Source organism: Apodemus sylvaticus, chromosome 8 (assembly GCF_947179515.1).
Source record: "Apodemus sylvaticus chromosome 8, mApoSyl1.1, whole genome shotgun sequence".
In the NCBI taxonomy this organism is placed as follows: Eukaryota; Metazoa; Chordata; class Mammalia; order Rodentia; family Muridae; genus Apodemus; species Apodemus sylvaticus.
In genome coordinates this window covers 96736786-96757050 of record NC_067479.1, presented here as the reverse complement: position 1 = coordinate 96757050, position 20265 = coordinate 96736786, and the positions used below count along the sequence as shown (strand labels likewise).

Below are 20265 nucleotides of genomic sequence, written 5' to 3'. Positions count from 1 at the left end.
AAGGGTGAATGTAGGCATTTAAAGGGCACGTGCAGGTGTGCTTTCTACACGGTCAAGGCAGAGCACGCTCAGGCTAGCCCGAGCATTGTTTGAACCCCAGGCTTTCCCCTTTCTAGGTGTTTCCTAACCATGAAGCTCAAATGAGCAGAGATTATGTCCTTGGCCTGTGGCTGGGAGACAACAGATATTCCACATATGCTTATAGGATGGCTAAAAAGTTGGGTTTTAATTGATTTTAAAAATAGAACATTTTAAGTGAGCATGGCATACAATATCCAGACTTATTAATCTTTTAGTTACAGAGGAATGTGTCTATGCCAAAGCGTGCATGCCATGCTGAAAATACAGCACTTATAATGCTTCCACTCTGCCTTGAAGGCCTTTCAAATGTAGTAGTGAGGCTTAGGTGAAGAAGAATCGACAGGGTGGTGAGGCTCAAACTGGAATATTCTACTGTGAAAGCTCAATGGGGGAAAGGAATCATTAGCACCCAGGTGTGAAAGTGTGCACTAGGGGAGTCCAAAGGTTGAGATACAGAGCCCAGGCGCTGAGACCCAGAAGATCTCCTGGCCTAGGTAGCAGGCTTGGCAGCCCAGGCCTGCCCTGAGATTAGGGTTTCTTGAGCTGTGTCACCCACACTTGGCTACTCAGTTTATCAGCACAACTTAGGTGTGAGAGACAGGCTCGACTGAGGTGAACCCTTGGAAGCTGTCACAGGCATCGGCTAGAATATCTAACATTAAGACTTAGACCAAGACTTTGCCATGAGCACTTTCCTTGCCTACTGCAGACTATCTTATATAGCTGGTTGCCTTCTGACATATTTGGGTCCTGTCTGTGACCGTGGGACAGACCCTCAAATATCAGTTCATCCTCTGAATGGACTTGCTCATTTTGTCTGGAATGAGCAATGCGGCTAATATGTTCAGTTATCACTGGAAGGGGAAATGGATGAGTTTGGTTGCAGCCTTTATTTTAGGGAAACCCTCTTCACACCTGGGTCATTTTGAGGCAGAAGGTAACATTATCTTTTTTAAAACCAGGATCTCGCCAAGAGTCTTATATTTTTGTTGCAAGAACCTGGGCCACTAATTTCTGTCTAGGATAGAGAGTGGTGGTCTGGGCATTCTCAGTTCCTGCTGACTCTATAAAATCAAAAGTTCCTGTGGGTAGGAAGGACTAGGAGTCAACAGAAGTGTCAGCTCAGAAGGGAGGCACCAGCCTTCTGAAATGCCAGCCTGGCTCAGTTTCATAAGCCGGACTTGACTTGTGTTCAGAAAGTACTTGAAAAATGTGTGTGATTTACTGTTGGTTAGGTTTTTTATTATTATTAGAAAAATCAGCATTTCTGAAGAGATTTCATGTTTCCAAGTCTTTAAATATTTAACATGTTTCAATATTTAGAGGGATGCAGATATAATCACTGTCTGCTGGAGATAATGGGGTCTGGAGCACTCACCCCACATTTCTGAGGCCCAGCAGACTCCCTCAGCACACAGCATGTCATCTCAACTTGTAGTGTGTTTTGAGACAGTCTTGCGATGTAGTCCTGCCTGGTCTGGAATTCCCTATTCCATACAGGCCCCAGTAGATTCACAGAGATTCATCTACCTCTGCTTCCCACATTCTTGGATTAAAAATGTGAGCCCTGACTCCTGAAATAAACGCAAACTGTGGCAGAAGTCGGTGTTCTGAAATCTGATGTTTGCTAAGGGTCAGCTTCTACTAAGTCATTGATCGGTCCTCAGTCTGTGGCTTGTCTCCTCTTTGGGGTCACGTGTCTCCTGAATATCAGATATTAACACTGCAACTCATAACAGGAGCGAAATTACAGATGTGAAATAGCAATGAAGTAATTTTATGGTTGGGGGGGGGGGTCACCACAACGTGAGGAACTATATTAAAGAGTCACAGCATCAGGAACGTTAAAAATCACTGTGTTCCCAAGGAGACTCTCTCCTAAGGAGGTAATCATGGAGTCAGGACCATCTCTGCCCAGGGAAAATGCCCTGTGGAGGTAGTGAGCCAAACACACTTCCTCTTCCAGGGCTTCAGAGAGCGCCCATGCCCAAAATGTGGCCTGCCACATGTGCACCTGGCCTGTCTGTGTTGTTTGTGAGACATCTGTTGCTTCCACTGCTGTGTTTATATGTCCATTTTCTGAGAAACAAAAATTTAGGAAAATGACATCAAATATTTGAAGAACTATGATAGTTTATTTGAAGTTAATCCTGCCATTCAAACTAAACAAAACTCTTTTTTTTTTTTTTTGATAGGCATAGTGTGAAACCTTAGTATGGCCTTCAAAACCAGTGTGGGGTGCCCATATGATTTTTAAAAGCTTCAAGCTTCAGGGCACCAGAAGATAGGGAATTAAAAAACGTATGCACAAACTGAGGATTTCATGAATGTCAGATTACCTTTGAGTACACTCAAGCTGTAATGTCTTTGACTATTCCAGGACCCTTACATATTCAAGACTCCTATGACGATGGGATGCAAAGGCCCTTGTGCACCATGCAGGGCGTGTGTCTTATTTAATCACTGTAGATTCTGACATCCAGAGATGAGAATGGTTCTCTCAAGTCATCAGTCATCACAGGACTGTGGGCCCCTCCCCTGCCAGCAGACCGGGTCTCCTGGAGGGGCAAGAACTATTTCAGAAGGCAGGGGCTATGGAAACCCCATGTCCCTGGGACTCACTTCTGCCTGACCAGTCCCACCAACAGTCTATGATGAGGGGAGCCAAAGGCTGCACAGTTTTCTCCTTCCCCACACAGAATCTGAGTGATCTGGAACCCGAGAAACAACTTCCTTCTCCTTGCCTAATCCCGGCTCCAGAGAGGATGCCATACAAGCCCAAGGGCCATCTTTCTCCAATAACCACCATAGGAGCTTCGGGGCAGGCCTGCAAGGGGATGGTGTCTAAGCGTGGTGCTGCATTTCTGTTTTGCAGAGGAGGAAAAGTGGTAGCATCAAGGCGGCCACAGCCTGGGCCAGGATGCAGGAACAGCTCTTTGGGGAGCTGGGGTTGTGGGGCCAAAGGACAGAATCCACAAGCTGTTCCCAGTGGGAACTGGATAGGAGGGAAGGACCGGCTCGCATGAGGAAACGCATCAGACACTTGTTTGCCTGGGAAGCCCTGAACCTAGGGGGATGCAAGGTAGGTGCTTGGTATGGTGGGAAGTGTGCAGGGAAGTAGCTATGTGTTCTACACGCCTCACCACAAAGGCAGAATGCACCTAGATAAGTCAGGAGAATCCTCAAGCTTGATTCTTGAAGTAATTTAACAAGGAAAAGAGTGAGGCACTCCCCTGTCCCCCAAAGCCTGAATGAATGGGAACATGAGTGGGTGGGGGATGAGTGGGTGGGGGATGAGTGGGTGGGGGAATGTGTGAATGGGTCGTACTTAATCCCTGACCCATCACCACAGGGCAACCCACGAGATCCAGGAGGACCCTGCCTGGCAACGGCCACTGCTGGCTTGCCTGAGTCTTGAGTCATTGAAACTTGGTGTCTGTACTGCTAGTAATTTGTTATTGCACAAAATCCTATAATAAGTTTACACTGAATAAAACTTCCTAAACTCAGCAATTCTGCAAGCTCAAACCAGTGACCCGTTTAGTCTGCATAACACCCAGGCTGAATCGGCTTCCAAGTGGAGGGATCTGGCCAGCTCTGGGAACTTCTTACCACTAGATCACATTTTTTTCATTTTAAGGGGCAGAAGTCATTTGAATATATTTTATAGTGGATAAAGAAAAAAAAAGCCAGACAATGGTGGTGCACGCCTTTAATCCCAGCAGTTGGGAGAAAGAAGCAGGCAGATTTCTGAGTTCAAGGCCAGCCTGGTCTACAAAGTGAGTTCCAGGACAGCCAGGGCTACACAGAGAAACCCTGTCTCGAAAAAAAACAAAACAAAACCAAACAAAAAACAACAACAAAAAAATAACTGGCAATAGATTTTTATGTCCTCGTTGAAATTCTTATTTTAAAATTATTATCATATGACAGCCTCTGGGAACACTGGGATGCTGGGAACTTTCCCATCAACCATTCCAAGATGTGGTGTTAGTTTTGTTCTCTAGTCTGTTACCCCAGCATCTTTATCTATACCAAGCTCCCCGAAGACTTAATGAGAAAGTTTTATTTGATTTATTCTGAGGTAGACGCTTGTATTTTAACACTGTCATCAATGACTGGGAGCCTGTAGTATTTTTTCCTCAAATCATCTTTTAGGATTTGGGAGCAGGAAAAAGGTATATTGTTCATTATGTGGGCGACAATGCCAAGGCTTGGCTCTGTAACTTGGTTACTGGTCCCTGTGGCCGGCTGTCTAGTCCAGATCCTCTTCAGGCTGACCACATGTAGACATCCAGCATACCCTCTAATCCCACCTGGCACCTCCTTCGGTAATTACTGTAAATCCTACTTAAAGGAAGACTGCAGTTTCCGTTCTCACTGAGAAACAATAAACACTTGCAGTTTTACATGATCCTGTACGACTTAGCCTATTCTTCCTCTTGTAGCTGAGTCTGGAGTAACTTGAGGGAATTACACATCTATCTGTAAATTTGTGGAAAGGAGTCAGGCGCAAACAATGTTTGGGATTTATTTTCTCTGCTCTCTCATCCTATTTCAGGAGAGCCAAGACCGAAAGGGTGATGTTTCTCAGACAAATGCTGAAAACCAAGGTATCAGGTTTATAAATTTATCTTTTTCTTTTCAGTAATTAAACATGTTGTTGATTTCATTTAATACCTCACTAAAGATATTACTTTGTGTGTGTGGAGAGGAAGGGATGCTGGGAACAGGAGTTGTTGGCATACAAGTCTTTCAGTGCTGTGCTTCAAAATGGATGGGGTTTACTCCAGATCCAGAACTCTGTGTGGGGGAGAATTTTAGTAAGCTTAGAACAGTAAGTATGGGTGCCTCGTTGATTTGATATATTGGGCAGACTTTTAAAGTGCCCTAAATTAGTTCAAATACATGTTTAGTACATGATCAAAACATATAGAAAGATAATATGTACAGATATTTAATACTTTCACACTGAACTCTTCTATTACAAAACTCAAGCTACATGACAGTCATCATATATGTCAGGCTTAAAGACAGTGTAGAGTCACTTCTGACTTGCTGAAAATCTAGAACACCCCCTACACACTACACCACACCACACACACACACACACACACACACACACACACATGAGAGAGACAGACAGACAGACAAAGTGTGCGTATTTCAATTTTGTGTTTTTACTTTTGACTATCTTTTGAACAGTAAATCTGTATCTTTTGAACTCAACACCTGCAGCCTGTGAGTTCCTTGGATCTTAGGAGTGGCAGCATCTCTGCACTATTAAGGTGACTCCCTGCTGCCTGAGTAGCAGGTTTGCTGATGGGGTTGTTGCCTGCCAGGTGGCAGTAACAGGAGCCCAGAACTGAGAATCTCAGGTTCTGATCTCAGGCTGACTTTGCGTGCCACTCTGGCATGGAACTCAAGATGGCAATGTGCTCATTAGCTTCTTTTCTCCAGCATCACAGCATCTTTACCTGCTCTACCTCTCTGAGGTAGGAGCTAAGAGGTGGGAGCTAAGAGGTGGGAAGGATGTGCTGACTTTCCATAGATATATCCTTGGGCTGCTTCTAGTTAGATTGGCAGAACCTTTATGTATCTGTGGCCCTGAGCTTCAGATAATATTGCCAGTACAGACACTGATACAGTGGACCTCTTGTAAAAGAGTAATAAGGACTTTCTCAGATACCAGTCCATATGGAAGTATGCTCTGTTCAGATGACAAAGCCAGGGAGGACTGGCTCTGGCAGCAGCAGACACTTTCATCCTTCCAGATGTAAGATTCCCAGGTTGGAAGGTTGTTAAAGAGCTGAGCTTTGGCACAAAGAAAATGGCCCATAGCTTTGCAGTACCACCAATGTGCCTGCTCCAGCCATGGGCACACTCGGAAGACAAGTAGGAGCAAGATGAGGACATCCATTCTGTCATCTGCTTAGCTTAGATCCAGATGTCCTGTTCTCAGCAAACAAGTCTAGAAATGAACAGAAATGATGGTAAAGCCACACTTTTTGTTGTTGCTGCTGCTAAAGCCATCATGTCTCTAAAGAGCAGGAGAGGAACTTGTTGATTATGAAGTAGCCACACAATAGAATATTTCTATACCCTTTAAATTGTTGGAAAAACTTTAAAACAGATTGGGAAGTACCTCTGATGTAATCTTGGATCAAATTTTATAAATGCAACATCTACATTATGTTAAAAGTCACATACATACAGAAAAGACACCAGAAGCCATTAGTCACTTTGTGAACAGTGCAGCTAAACATATGGAGGCAGAAAAGATCTTGCATTGTCCTCAGGCAGGCCTGCTTCCTATTCCCTCCAATTCAGTAGCCATATGGCCTTGGTCAAACTTGCAAGCCTTTTTCAGATATTTTCATTTGCAAACTGAGGACGAGATACTGCAGCTGAGACAGGACTATATAGACAGATGCTACCACAGTATCCAGCTCAGAGCACCTACTGGAGACTGACACTTGTCATGCTTTAGGGCACACAAGTGTGCTGTAGGTTTTGTTTATCAGTGCATCATGACATTCCTTATTCCTTTAAACAAGGTGTTAGGGCTTCTATTGTTTAGAAAGATCAACAGTACTCTTGTAGAAGAGAGAACAAATAGGTTTAGGAGGAGCAAATCCTAGACAGACCTAAGGAGAGATACTCTACTGATCAGTGAGGATGAATTCCAAAATGTTGCCTTGCATCCGTTTGAGAGCTGTAGAGGAGCCAGGGCCGGCACACACAGTTGGACCAGCTTGCAGGTATGTGAGTTAAAACACAGGTCAGGCGGTGATGTTCCTTCTCAGAACCATGGAAGGGCACACTGACCACCTCTACACCAGAGTCTCACAGTTCCTCTCAGTGACAAAGGCTCATGTTGTGTGTTTCCTGTTGTGACATCATGTGGCTCACGCCAAGACAATGTGTCTAGTTTTCAGGACTGCAGATGAGCTGACAACAGAGGAAGCTGAGAGCAGGCCGGATGAGGTGGGAGTGGATTGCACACAATTGACCTTCTTTCCCGCTTTGCATGAGAGCCTGCACTCAGAAGACTTCTTGGAATTATGCCAGGAAAGACAAGTCATTTTACAAGAGCTTCTTGATGGAGAAAAGGTAACAAACATGCTATAGAGTCTCAGTCATCCATTAAGATTGTCAGATGGCACAGAACTAGGACATTGCTCATATAGGGAATCTTCAATAATGTTCACACCTGCCAACTACATACAGAATGAGCAGAGGGGACAGGCTCCTAATTTCCATGATCTCCTATATGCCCTATGTCAACGCATCTACAAGATGAGACTCAAGCTAATAATCTGTTATATAAAATGTCTTCAAAATATTTCACCTGACCTTGTAGCAGTTCCTGAGCCTCCCATCAAAATCTGGCCACCCTGAAAAGTATCCCTGCACCTGGAGGGACACTATGTCTTGACATGCCCACCAGTATGCTCCCTGGCCATCACCCACCGAGGAGTGGATGGGTTGAGTTGTGTGTAGTGTCATGCATCTTCCAAAGGGTTGTATGGAGAGGAAGTATGTGCAAGCCTTGGAGACAGGCCAGAGCTGGTGGGCACAAAATTTGGGGTCCTAGTAGGTGGTGTTTGGATGTCCCAGCATGGGTATAGGAATGTGTATTATCTTTAGATTGCTACAACAAAATAATTAAGAAAGGTTACTTATAAAGACAAAAACTTATTTAGGTCCGGAGTTCTAGAGTTCAAGACAAACATAAAGTGAAATTACATAAATGAATAAACAAGTAAATAAATTAAACCAATAAAAATAAACAAATATGAAAGATGCCCAGCCCTGCAATGATCCGTGTTAGTTTTCCATTGCTAACATATGGACATGAACTTAGTGACTTGAAACAATGTGCATTAACTTCCTGGGGGAACCCAGCACTGCAGGGCTCTTCTGGTTCAGGTAGAGCATCAGGGTATAGGGATGCTGCCAGTGGCTGGGGAGCCTTCTGGAGGCTCTGGGAATCTATTCCTTTCCAGGCTCATTCAGATGCTGGCAGACCTTGGTCCACGGGTGAAGGGAAGGTTGATGACTGTCAGCTGAGTCATGCTCAGCTTCTTGGGAAATTCGCACATCCCTCATCCTGTGGTCCCCTCTCCCCATCTTCCCAGGCAGCAAGCAGCTTGACTCAAACCTTTCTTACTGGTGAATCTCTCTGCTTCTGCCTTACCCAACCTTTGTCTTCTCTTCTGTTGTGAATCTCTGCTGGACTCTTCTGCTGCTGCAATCAGACTCCCCTTGGCCTCACCAGATGATCCAGGAAGCTCCCCAGAAGTCAGGTCCCTGCAGAGCAGCCATGTAGTCTATGTGGGGTACCAGACCAGGATCTCAGAGGATGTCTTTGAGTTACAACCTGCTACACTGAGCGTTCCCTGTGCCCACTTCTCACCAGATGCCTATGTTCAGCTTTTGGGAAAACTCTATAGATGTCCAAATGTCCTTATTCTTCCAAGACCAAAAGGGTGTGGTAGTGCCGGAGGGGGGGGGGGAAGGGGGGGGACACGGTCAGCCTTTCCCGGGCACAACTGTGAGTAAGCTCTGAGGTTTATAGGCCTAGCCCAGAAGAATCCCAGTTCAAACCTCTTGCAGCCAACAGAAATCCTTGACACATTCCCTGTGTCTGAGAGTCTTGTCTTTGCCATTGTATGGCTTTCTCAGGCTCACGTACCATCCAGTGACAGCCTTCTTGGGGCCTCATTCTGGTGGACTCGGATCTGGACTGTGTATATGTGACTGCCTTTCCCTTATAGAGGCAAGACAAGCAGCAGGGATTCATCTTCCCTGGGGTTTTACTTAAGCTTCAGTCTGCCTTGGCTTCCCTGTCACACAGCAGGGCGCTGTCACAGTGCCCAGCAGGAGTCCCTAAAATGAGCTTGAATCCCAGCAGGGGTAGAAAGACGTGAGGAAGCTAAAACTGCCAGCTTCCACGTAGTGCTTGTGATCCTGTAACTGCAGGGAGAGGCTGGGTCAGGGAGAAGGAAATCCGCTATCAGCAACCTGGAACTGGAAGCAGACTTCTGTACAAGATGAGTCTCACCCAGGCTGAGCACTGGTGCTTTGCAAGTGTTGCTTGGCTTCGTTTCATAGGTTGTGCTTGATGCCTCCTGCATAGGTCGCATGACTGGTCTCCAGGATATAATTCCTGGTCTGTTGTGGCCTTAGCTTTGATCTATAATGATCTCATCTCTGGTCTACCAGAGTCTTATCCCTAGTCAACCCTTGTAACTGGACTTTTGGCTACTTTGATTTCTTTTAAATCTACCGCTCTCCCAAACCTTATTCCACCCTTCCAACCCTCCAGGTGGGAAAGAAAGAAGGTTAGAGAGAAAAGAGGGTGTTGATCTTGTCAGACTACTTCCTGCTGATTAGGGGCATTGAGTTCCTTGGGGCCAGTCTTGTCTTTGTTGTCAGGATACCTCTAACCAGAAACCAGCAACCCAGCAAGCAGCAATGGGAGGAGCTGCTCCATCTGCCTCACTCAGGGTTCTGGCATTTATATACCCTGTGAAGAGTCCTCAGAATTCCAAATGAAAACCATCTTCAGCTGGCAGAATCATCCCCTGCCAGAGCACGAGAGAAATCATAGTCAGATGCTGGGGACAATATGAAGTAGTCCCATGTCCCCACACCTTGGGTTCAAACAGAAACATATCTCCTAACATAACTGGGGTTTGTTATGTTATGGGAAATGAACCTTCTCACTACACACCATGGCCTTGTGCTCTGCATATTCCGACTTTATCTCTAGACTGTCATGCCTGATCACGTGTGTATGTTACCTTATTTACGCTCTTTCATGGTCTTACCCCTTGTCCTCTGTGATGTTGCTTGGTCTACCATTTTGTCAAACATGGAACTAGAGTTTGAGGTAGGATGTGTGGGTGTGGGGACTTCAAAATATGAATACACTCCAACAAATATAAAGTTTACCCATGTCTTTGCAAGATACCAGACCTCCCACATTTTCCAAATAGGACAAGACATAGCAATGTAGCAATCCTTGCACCTGCGTCTCATTCTCCCTTCCCCCTGCTGCCTCAATACCCTTAATTCTTATTCCTAGAGACCCCAGGTCATGGCTTCCCTCTAGTGAACCTGGTGGTCTCTCTCTGCTGAGACCTTTGGAGTTGCAGGATCTATCTAGGACCCAGGGAAGTCACAGCCCTGGGACTCCAGGATGGCTTCAGCAGAATTCATTTCCTTGTGTGATCAACTGAGCCCTCGCTGCCTCCAGCAATACCTGGGAAGGTAATTATTCCGTTACTCAGCGCTGCCTTTGCACCATTGATTAATGATTCCCAGAACTACAGCATATTTCCCTGCAAACAGCTCCATTTGCCATTTGTGTGGTGGATTTAATGCATGTTAATTGTGGGCCCGTCAGTCACTACATTCTGGGGATGGTATCTCAGACCCTTCCATGAAGCTTCTGCATCCATCCAGACTTAGAACTCCATTCCAGTGTTAGATTCTTTCTGTTGTTTGTTATTATCTTTGATTACGTGACAAATTAAACAACTGAATTTTATTTTTGCATACAAACTAAATGTCAAATGTGACCTTGACTATGGCAGCCAGATCAAAGGGAGAAGTTTTTGCTCTGGACAGCATCTCTCTCGAGCTCTTTCCAGGTATTTTTTTAACTAAAGCTGCTTGCAGGAGGTTAACAAGGACATTTACGTTGTTGTTTCTGACTGCCTCTTAAAGTGAATCACTAGAACTTGATAAAAAGCACAGCTGCCCACGTCATGCCTGATTAATGCCTTCTGAGGCCCTCTGTAACATACTTTTTACACAAAGTGACCCTTGAGTTGACCTATAAATTGCCTTCCTCATTTCTGTACATGCATAAGCTCATATACATGCATGCATACATATATGCACACACTTGCATGTGCAAGGCTGGCCCTTTTTCTAATTATTCAGAAGTGCTTCTTTCACACACATATTTAACTATGTATGTATGTATGTATGTATGTATGTATGTATGTATGGTAACCCTAATCCAGCCTTGGGGTCACCTCTTTGTGACTTAGTCTCTCCCATGCAGCCTATGTGAGACACTCTTCACTGTATTTTCCAAAGCCTGTCTGTTCCCATCTTAGCTTTACAGAGGCCTCAGCTAGACCATAAACCTCTGGAAGGCTGATTCCATCCCTCCTGTGTCTCCAGTGGGTGGGGCACTTGTGAATACTGCTGTGTAAGAGTGAATGAATAAAGGAACGAACAGTCAGGCGTATTCCAAGCAATATGCTTAAATCAGATGAAGCAGCTTTTCCCTCTGCCTAGCTGGTGTCCTTGACTCGCCTTCTTAACAAGTGTTCTTCATATCATCCACACCAGCATCTTCCAGGTGTGTTCTCAGAATGCTGCTTCTAAGCCCCAACTCTGCACCCGCTAAACCGAAACTTTTAGGAAAGCAGCCCAGGACTATGAGGTTCCTGCAACAGCCTTGATGACTCTTACATGTTCTGCCATTTCCAGGAAATACCTATTAGTTAGCTTTTTGTCTCTGTGACAAAACACTTGAGGAAAACAACTTAAAAAAATAAAATTTATTTAGGTTTATATTTCCTAGAGGTTTCGACTCTCTTGCTTTAGGTTTGAGTTAAGGGGGAATATCATGGTGGCTGAAACATGCGGCAGGGATTGGTGGCTCACTGGTGACCAGGAAGCAGCGAGAGAAAGTGAGCGTCCAGGCAAAGGAAAGGCCCAAAGTGGCCCACTTTCTCCAGCTAGGGCCCACGCTCTGTAAGGCACGAAGTGGCAAGTCCATCTGTGGATTAATACATTGAGTAATTAATCTAGGTCCCTCATGATCCAGTCCCCTGTCAATTATCCCATCAGCCAACTGGCAACCAAGCCCTTAACACGGAGCCTCTGTAGTATTTCAGATCTCAGCAGATCCTCAAGTCCACGTTTATAGCACTCAGAGACCCTGGCTAGACACACTGTCAGGGAAGGGCTAAGGAGCACATCCTCGGTGACTGCGGGGGTGGGCACTGTGACTGGAACTGCCTTTGGGATTTGTGGTGTGTTTCACATTACACTGGAGCAGGCAAACAGTGTGAAAGTCGCTATCTTTCCACCTGGTCCCAGGAGCCTGCAGGGAAAGGAGGGAGGCTTGGCTTCTCTGCTTGTGTGGAAGTGGCACAGCCAGGCAGGCAGGCAGGGGGCGCCCCTGCTCCTTGTCTCAGAGAGAGTTTGTAAAGAGACCCAGCACTGTGCTTCTTTGACTTACTGTCACATTGATGCACTCAAACAAGCGGAACCTTCACATTGCTTTAGGAATCTTTGCACTCATTCTAGTGTGACTGAAGCTTGAGATAAGTGTGGGCCGCTTAGAAAAAGTAGTGACTTTCCGTGGGAATGAAGCCAGTTATGATTTTGGTAGCCTGTCCCTTCTTGATAGTTTTAATTTAGATTTTCTTAGCAATATTTTTGAAAATCAAGTATATAATCAAACCCTCATACCCTCAGAGGCTATCAGGATACTAGGAGGTATATTCTACCACCTGGGGAGCAAAAAATTATTTTTAAAGCATTGTGTCTGAACTGAGATTTTGAAGACTCCAATCTGTCCATTCTTCCCTAGACAATACAGTACAGCAGTGTAGACAGTGTTGGCATGATGTTAAGTATTATAAACCATCTAAAGATGATTTAAAGCAACAGGAGAGATAGAAGGGACTCGAGTATCTGGGAAATTTGGTAACAGTGGACAAAAGTTCTAGAAGCATCCCCAAGGATACCAAGGGATGATTGTACTGAGCTGTTTGCCAGTCCTAAGAGCATGTACTAGGGCACAGGAAAGAGTTACATTGTTCACCTGCTCACAAACAGACGAGAGAGAATAGATGTGGGCCTCTCCAAATGATGGCTACTTCTACCGACCCCTCTGGGCCTCAGCCTTTCCACCTACAGACTTTAGTGCTACACAAGATCACAGACTAATTATGCCACTGTCGGCTTCCAAAGATGTGCGGTTGACCTTGCCCTTCCTAGACACACCACTGAGACCTTGCTCTGGGACCGTGTGCTCTCATGAGCTGACACCCAGGGGCTCTGGTTGTTGTTGCCCGTCATGTTTTGTCTCCAGCCTCTCTGGCTTTCCAGACAACCTGTTGGTCACTGTCCGCAGATGGAGGTATATTTACTTTCTTAGTTATCCACCCACTGGGAATGGCCATACATCATCTAGCAGGTCTTTAAAAAGTTCTCCTGGAGAAGCAAAAGTTCCCCTTGTCTGAAGTGATCGATAGCGTCAAGGCATGAGGGGTTTCTTGGTCATGAGTAAACGCGGACAGAGCCCTCTCAGGGCTAATTTAAATGGAAGAGCAGGTAATAGTTCACTTGGGCTCATTTTCTAGTTTTTAAAATGCCATTTCTTTTCCAGCAGAATCAATTTTTAAGCTATTAACCCAGCTCTCTTTAGACATTTTTTTTCTTGTGGTTTGGTTTATTCTGGTTGTTACTTAAGCCGCCCCAAAGGGAAGCATCAGATCAGATTGTGGCGTGTGTGCCAAAGCCCCACTGCAGGGACTGTGGAGGTTTTAATGGGGATGGTACTGAGGGGAGGGGAGATGTTCTAGGGGTGCCTATGCCAGGGCCGGCGCTGGGGCTTCATGTATCTATCACCTTAGGTACTTAGGGATGGGACCTCACCAATTTTATCTGTAAAAGATGCAAGAGAAAAAGTTTCAGCAGCCTGGCATAGCTCTCTGTCATCAGTCTGCATTGTGATACTGTACTAAAGGACTGGAAGCTCTTTGCTTTATAAAGGAAAGAGATTTCTTTGGGTTTATGAGTCTGGATGGCTAAGGGCCCATATGTGGTGATTATCTTCTAGATGGCAGAGACTCAGGGTGACATAGGGCATCATGTAACAAGATACAGGGAGTGTGTGTAAATGTGTATCTTTATTCTGATATGCTTTTATGGAAAGCACCCACTCTTAGAGGCTTTATCCTGATTCTTTATATACTAGTATACTATATACTATAAATATAAATATACCATATATACTAGGGGCTCCAAAGAGCTCCTCCTCTACACCCTCTTACCTCATAGTGGGCAATAAACTTCAAGTCCTTGGGAAATATAGTTAAACTGGATTCAAGTTGTTGCAACCTCCTAACAATGGTGGCAAGGCAGAAATTTAGTGCTGCTTTTCAAGGGAGCAATCGACGATAGCTATGGGAATTTAAAGCCCCTCACCCTGAGCCCACTGTCTGGTTCCTAGAACTTTATTCCTTCTCTGCCCCTGTCAATTCAACATGTGCAGAATGAGTTTGGCAGCACTGCATATGCCAAACATTTGAAAGCAATTGAATCTATAAAAGACTGGTCAAATAAGCTGCATGGGAAAATAGCCTGCAACTGTAGTGAAAATCAGACAAGTCTACAGGAGGCCATAAGGAAGGGCCTCTGTGGTGGGCTGCAGACTAGCCGGAGCAAGGTAACTGTGAAATACGGTGCTTATATAACAAAAGAAAAGTGTAAAGAAAGCCAGGCTTGCATTCAGAAAGCCTTTGTGAGGCAGCCAGACCTTCTTTGTCTCCTAGCCTGGTTCCCCTCTAGTCTTTGTAAACTCATACTGTAAGGTGAAACATCTCAAAACCACAGTGCACCGAATCCACCAAACCAAACCACGGAGTCCACCAAATCACTGAATCCACCGAGCTGAAGCACTGAGTCCACCAAAGCACTGAATCCACCAAGCTGAACCACTGAGTCCACCAAACCACTGAACCCACGAAGATGAACCACTGAGTCCAACAAACCACTGAACCCACCAAGCTGAACCACTGAGTTCAACAAACCACTGAACTCACCAAGCTAAACCACTGAGTCCAACAAACCACTGAACCCACCAAGTCTATCCATTGAGTTAAAAAAAAAAACCACTGAATCCACCAGGCAGAACCACTGAGTCCACCAAACCACTGAATTCTACGAAGCCTAAGTATTGAGTCCACTGAATATCAAACGGATTGGATCTATGGTAAAGCCCTAACTGCCTTTTCCAAAGGCCTCACCAGCTCAGGCTGTATTTGCAGGAACTGAGCCTCAGCATGGGCTTTGATGGAATGAACCACATTCAAATCACAGTGCTGGTGACCATGGTGAAACTTCTACTTACTTATCTAGTTTTTGAGATGAGATTTGTGGTCCAGGCTGGCTTCAAACAAGCCTTGTAATTGATCCTCCTGGTTCAGCTTCCCAAGTACTGGGGATTACAGACACATACCGCATTCAGCCTTTAGATCACTCCCCACCTTACACACACACACATACACATACACACATCACATCACATACACACGTACTCACACACACATACACACATATACCATACACACATACACATACTCACATACAACCACACCATACACTCACACACACACACACACACCACACACACTCCAAACACACATCACATCACATTCCCATACACTCACATACATACATACACATATACCACACACATACACATACCCACATCTCTCTCTCTCTCTCTCTCTCTCTCTCTCTCTCTCTCACACACACACACACACACACACACACACACACACACACACACTCACACCACACACACTTACACACATACCTTCCCTCAGATTTTAGTACTGGCATTTACAGGTGTGTGCCACATTCAGACTTTTGGTCAGTCTCTCCCAGCCACCCCTGCCCATTTACTCTTTATTGCTGGCTTTATAACTGTGTACCACCCCTGCCTTTCAGTTTTGCATTTTTAAGGATGGAAATACTTGGAGATAATTTGGACATCGGCCTTATTCTTGGTTCCTTTGGGTTTCTTTCATTATTTATCCATTCATCCTGGCATCTAAGTCTTTGTCACAGGTCAGAATCCCTGGAAAGCTAGCTAGGGTCTCCATGTGGATACGCTCTTAGAAGGGATTTAGCAGGGAAGGCAGAGCTGCCCTGGTATGATTGTAATGCAAAGCTGATCACACGGAGTAGGGGCTCAGAATTGAGGCAAAGGAGCTCTAGCCTCAGGAATCCATGCTGGGCTGTGGCTGGGAGCAAGTTGTCACTGGGAAGGGATATGATCTTGCCTCAGGTGCTCTCTGTCAGTGAAGGAGCATGACCTGAGGTCCAGGAGCAAGCGTCTACATGGGCAATGGATATCTGGTACCCATGCTTGCCTTGGCTTTACAGAGACAGCAGTGCCAAGCTTGCATGTGTTCTGAACGTACCTGTGTTCTGTTCCTGGCTCAGCTACTCATTGGCTAGTACCAGATGGTCCCTGGACAAATGCTTGTCCCCAGTAAAAGTCGTCCCATTATGAACTGGAGAATGCTTTGTTTGTTATGGAGCTTAATGTAAGAGAAAGGACTTTGACATGCTTAGGAACCACAGCAGTGAGTCCCAAGTGGTACATCTACAAAACACAACCCAGCATAAGGCTCAGGAGACGCTGCAGAAGAAGGGCAGAGAGATTTTAAGAACCAGAGAATCAGGGAATTTGTTGTGATATGTGTCTCTATGAATGGTCAGAAGATACTCCTAGAAAGTTCACCAGCATGATGACCTAAACATTATCCAACAAGGACAAGAACAATAGACAGTGCTAATGCAGATAGGGGAAAGAAAAGGAGGCATAGTCCTACAGAAAGAACTCCAGGCAACTAAGGAATGCTGAGAGCAGGAGAAATGCTCTCCTGTTGGAGCACACCAATTGGTCATTTAATTCCAAAGGATCAGCCCTGAAAATATACTTATAAGTATCATTACACAGACTGAACAGGTTGTATTTAAAAATATGTATGTATGTATGTATGTATGTATGTATGTATGTGTGTATGTGTGTGTGTGTGTATAACAATATTTAATAGCAATAGAGGCCTTGAATTTGAAAAGGAATAAGGAGGGATATGCCAAAGGATTTGGAGCGATGAAAGGGAAAGGAGAAATGGTGTAATTATAATCTCAACAATAAGAAGTATATAAATTTTAAATGACACCCAGATGGATTGATTAGGGTGGCTGTGCCCATGTGTAGATTAAAAGCTACATGGGATGATGGATATATGCCACATGGCGTCGTTGAGACAGTATAGCCTGCCATTCTTGCAAGCCACTACCACTGAGACCTCCAAATGTCCTGGGAGGTCTTCATAAAAATCATGGGCATGTTTCCCAGGCATGCAGTCTGACTCTGGGACCCTCTTTCCCTCCAGGTGTCCCAGAAGCTCCCCATGGTGATTGTGCAGGGCCACCTGGTCTCAGAGGGGATCCTGCTCTTCGGCCAGCAGCACTTCTACATCTGTGAGAACTTTACTCTGTCTCCTACAGGCGATGTCTACTGTACCAACCACTGCTTATCCAAGTGAGTTCTCCACTTCCCCCAGCAGATTCCTCCAAGCCCTGCCTACTTCTGGTTCCCTATCTTCCTCTTCCTCCTGTTTATCATAGCCCTTAGAGCCAGGGAATAAAACAGATGACTCTCCAAAGCCAGCCTATGGGCTGGGTAACAGCATGGCAGCCATCGTAGCACTTGGGGACCTCCGCTTAGGTTATTTGAATAACAGACTTCAATCACATCAGGCTATGTATCCAACAACTAACTGACTGCCCATTGTTCTGTATAAGACAGTGGCTACTGCCTTCGAGTCACAGGGGCTACACAGTCAGGCTTCTTGGAGAAGAGGATGGAGCACACTATTATTCTAGAACAAAACATACATGATACCTGGGCACTGCTGCTACCACAGTTGGGAGACAGCCTGGCTTGGTGTTGTAAGGGATAGCTGCCCGATGATGTGGCTAAGATCTAGTAAGGGCTGAGATTTAGGCAGGACTTTCCCAGGCATTATTCAGGTAGGGTGGCCCATGAGTTATCCCAACACTCAGGAGGCTGAGGCAGGGAGATGCCAAGTGTGAGACCAGCAAGAGCTACAAGTGAGAATCCTATCTCAAGAAAAACAATGCAAAGCAACCAAATGAGGAAGTAAAGTCTTCCATCTTTACCACAACTAGCAGCAGGCATCATTAGCAGAAAATCTTAAGGTCCCCTCTGTAGTGACAGACGGTTTGCTCTTTTGAGGTTCAGCCAGCTCCTACTGACTAGTACGCCACAAAGTACTCCACTCTGTGCTCATGAAAGACAGCCACCTGAAGTCAGACTAATAGCGTTTGGTGGTTGTCAAGTTAGGTGTTTTCTCATGGTCTTTGCTCTTGATGGATGGAGAGTTTTTCACTGTGGTCTGCCATGGTTCCTATGGTGATAGAGCAACTTCTTAGTCTAGTGACTTTCAAAGTGGCTTACTCCAGAGTCACCCAGAAGAATCATTAGCACACAGACTTCTGGGCTCTGCCCTTTCTCCAGTTTCTAATTCGGTAGGTCTGGTGGGATCTGATATTTTGCCAGCTCCTAGCTCAGGCTGATTCTACTAGTCACTGGGGATTATATACTTTGAAAGCCTTGTTTTCATGGCAAAGAATTCGGTCTTGACCTCTCAATAGTAACAGTTTTAACTCCCAGTTATCATGATTTCAGGAAGCCAGAGTTAAAGGGTATGTGCAAGGGTGTATGCCAGCCCACCCTGTTTAGATTACGGTTGAAATTTGCTTTATTATACTTACTGACGTCCTCTCTTGCTTATTTCCATCTTTTATTCATACCAAAACCTCTCCCATTGCTACAAGTCTTTGATGATTTTCCAAAGCTAGAGGAACGTAATTAATACTTGGCACACTCATTCCATCTTCTCACTCATGTTTTATTGATACTGATCAATACGGACAGTGGGTCCGCAGGCTGGCCTTTCCATGCTGATGAAAGCCCTCTGCTCTTTCTATTACCCAGCATGCCCATGTAATGAGATGCACAACCCGTCACTTCTAGCTTCACTTGGGCTTGGACTAAGCTGGCCTTAGATAAGATGCTATTGATCAGGTACACTTTGTTTTAATCATCAAGTCGTCTCTCCCTGCACTTGTAATAGAAGCCCAGTGGTTGGAATCTTGACTTGTCATGGCAAGAGTGATTTCCCTTGTCTGGAAATGTAGTTTCTAAAACTCAGGTAGAGTGGAAACGACTGACTGCCTTGGGATTTCTCCAGAGAGTTGCCTGGGTATTTTTAGTCACCCCAAGGAAGTGTTTGTTTATCAGACAGTCACCGACTGCCCCACCAGCCTTCTCTAAGGCCTGGAAAATTGCTGGCACTACTAGAGAAGCAGCAATCCCAGCCAGGCTCCCAGATCCTGTCAGATCAATGGCAGTTAGGCGGTACTTTGACTATGGAGACTAAAGAAGACACATAAATAAGCCTGTTAAAAATAAAGCTGGGATAACCCTGAAATGCTTCTCTAAAAGCCATCGAGTTGAGCACAGCTGAGCATTAGACCTTGGAAGAGTCTTGCTGCGGCACCATAAAAATATCTCCAATCAAGTCCAAGAACACTAAACACCCCATAGGTGACTGGACTTGGGCAGGTACTGCAGAGGTGAAGAAGGCCCGGGGAAGCTTGGCTCTTAGTTATACTGAGCTCTCTCCTCTGTGGAATGTTTAGTGGCTGTATTAGTTTGTTAGGGCTGTCAGGAATTAGGTAACCTAAAAGGATCACAGAATTTTATACTTATGCAGCCTTATGGGCTAATAGGATGAATCAAGGTGTTAGCAGCACTTTCTCACCTGCTCAAGGGGAGAAGCCTTCCTTTCCCCTCAGCTTCTGGTGTCTGGGCTATCCTTGGAAATCCTTGGCTTGCATATAGACACATCTGCCAGCTACAAGTTCCCTTCTATGATGCCATCAGTTTTATTGGATTAGGGCCCACTACAGTGACTTGATTTTTAACTTGAAGGCTTTCAAGTTAACTATGGCCAATACATGACCAATTTTCAAATATAGTCACATCATAATGTAAGCATATCTCTTTAGGAAGTCACAGTTCTACCTTAAACAGTGGCGTCCATGGGAACCTTGGAGGTCAGGAACAGAATACTCATCCCCTGTCCATGAACTGTTGGGCATTTCTCTCTTGAGTTCAATTCCGCAAAGTGACTAAACATCTACCATGTGTGTGGCATGGCAGCTCCACAGATACAGTGACATGATGTCTCTAAAGAGTTTAGATCCCCGAGAGACTCCAATTCCAGATACAGCCACCATCATTCTGACAAAATC

The 20265-nt window shown here is 45.1% G+C and overlaps 1 protein-coding gene across 3 annotated transcripts in view; it reads left to right on the top strand.

The window, feature by feature from the left end:
• Window positions 1-20265, top strand: part of Wdfy4 (WDFY family member 4) — a 232315-nt gene that overhangs the window by 146671 nt on the left and 65379 nt on the right. For all 3 annotated transcript variants that reach the window (XM_052190142.1, XM_052190140.1, XM_052190141.1), the window contains exons 41-44: window positions 2957-3163; window positions 4643-4694; window positions 7013-7194; window positions 17316-17464. In XM_052190142.1, the coding sequence (XP_052046102.1) occupies window positions 2957-3163; window positions 4643-4694; window positions 7013-7194; window positions 17316-17464 (590 nt within the window). The remainder of the gene's footprint in view (window positions 1-2956; window positions 3164-4642; window positions 4695-7012; window positions 7195-17315; window positions 17465-20265) is intronic.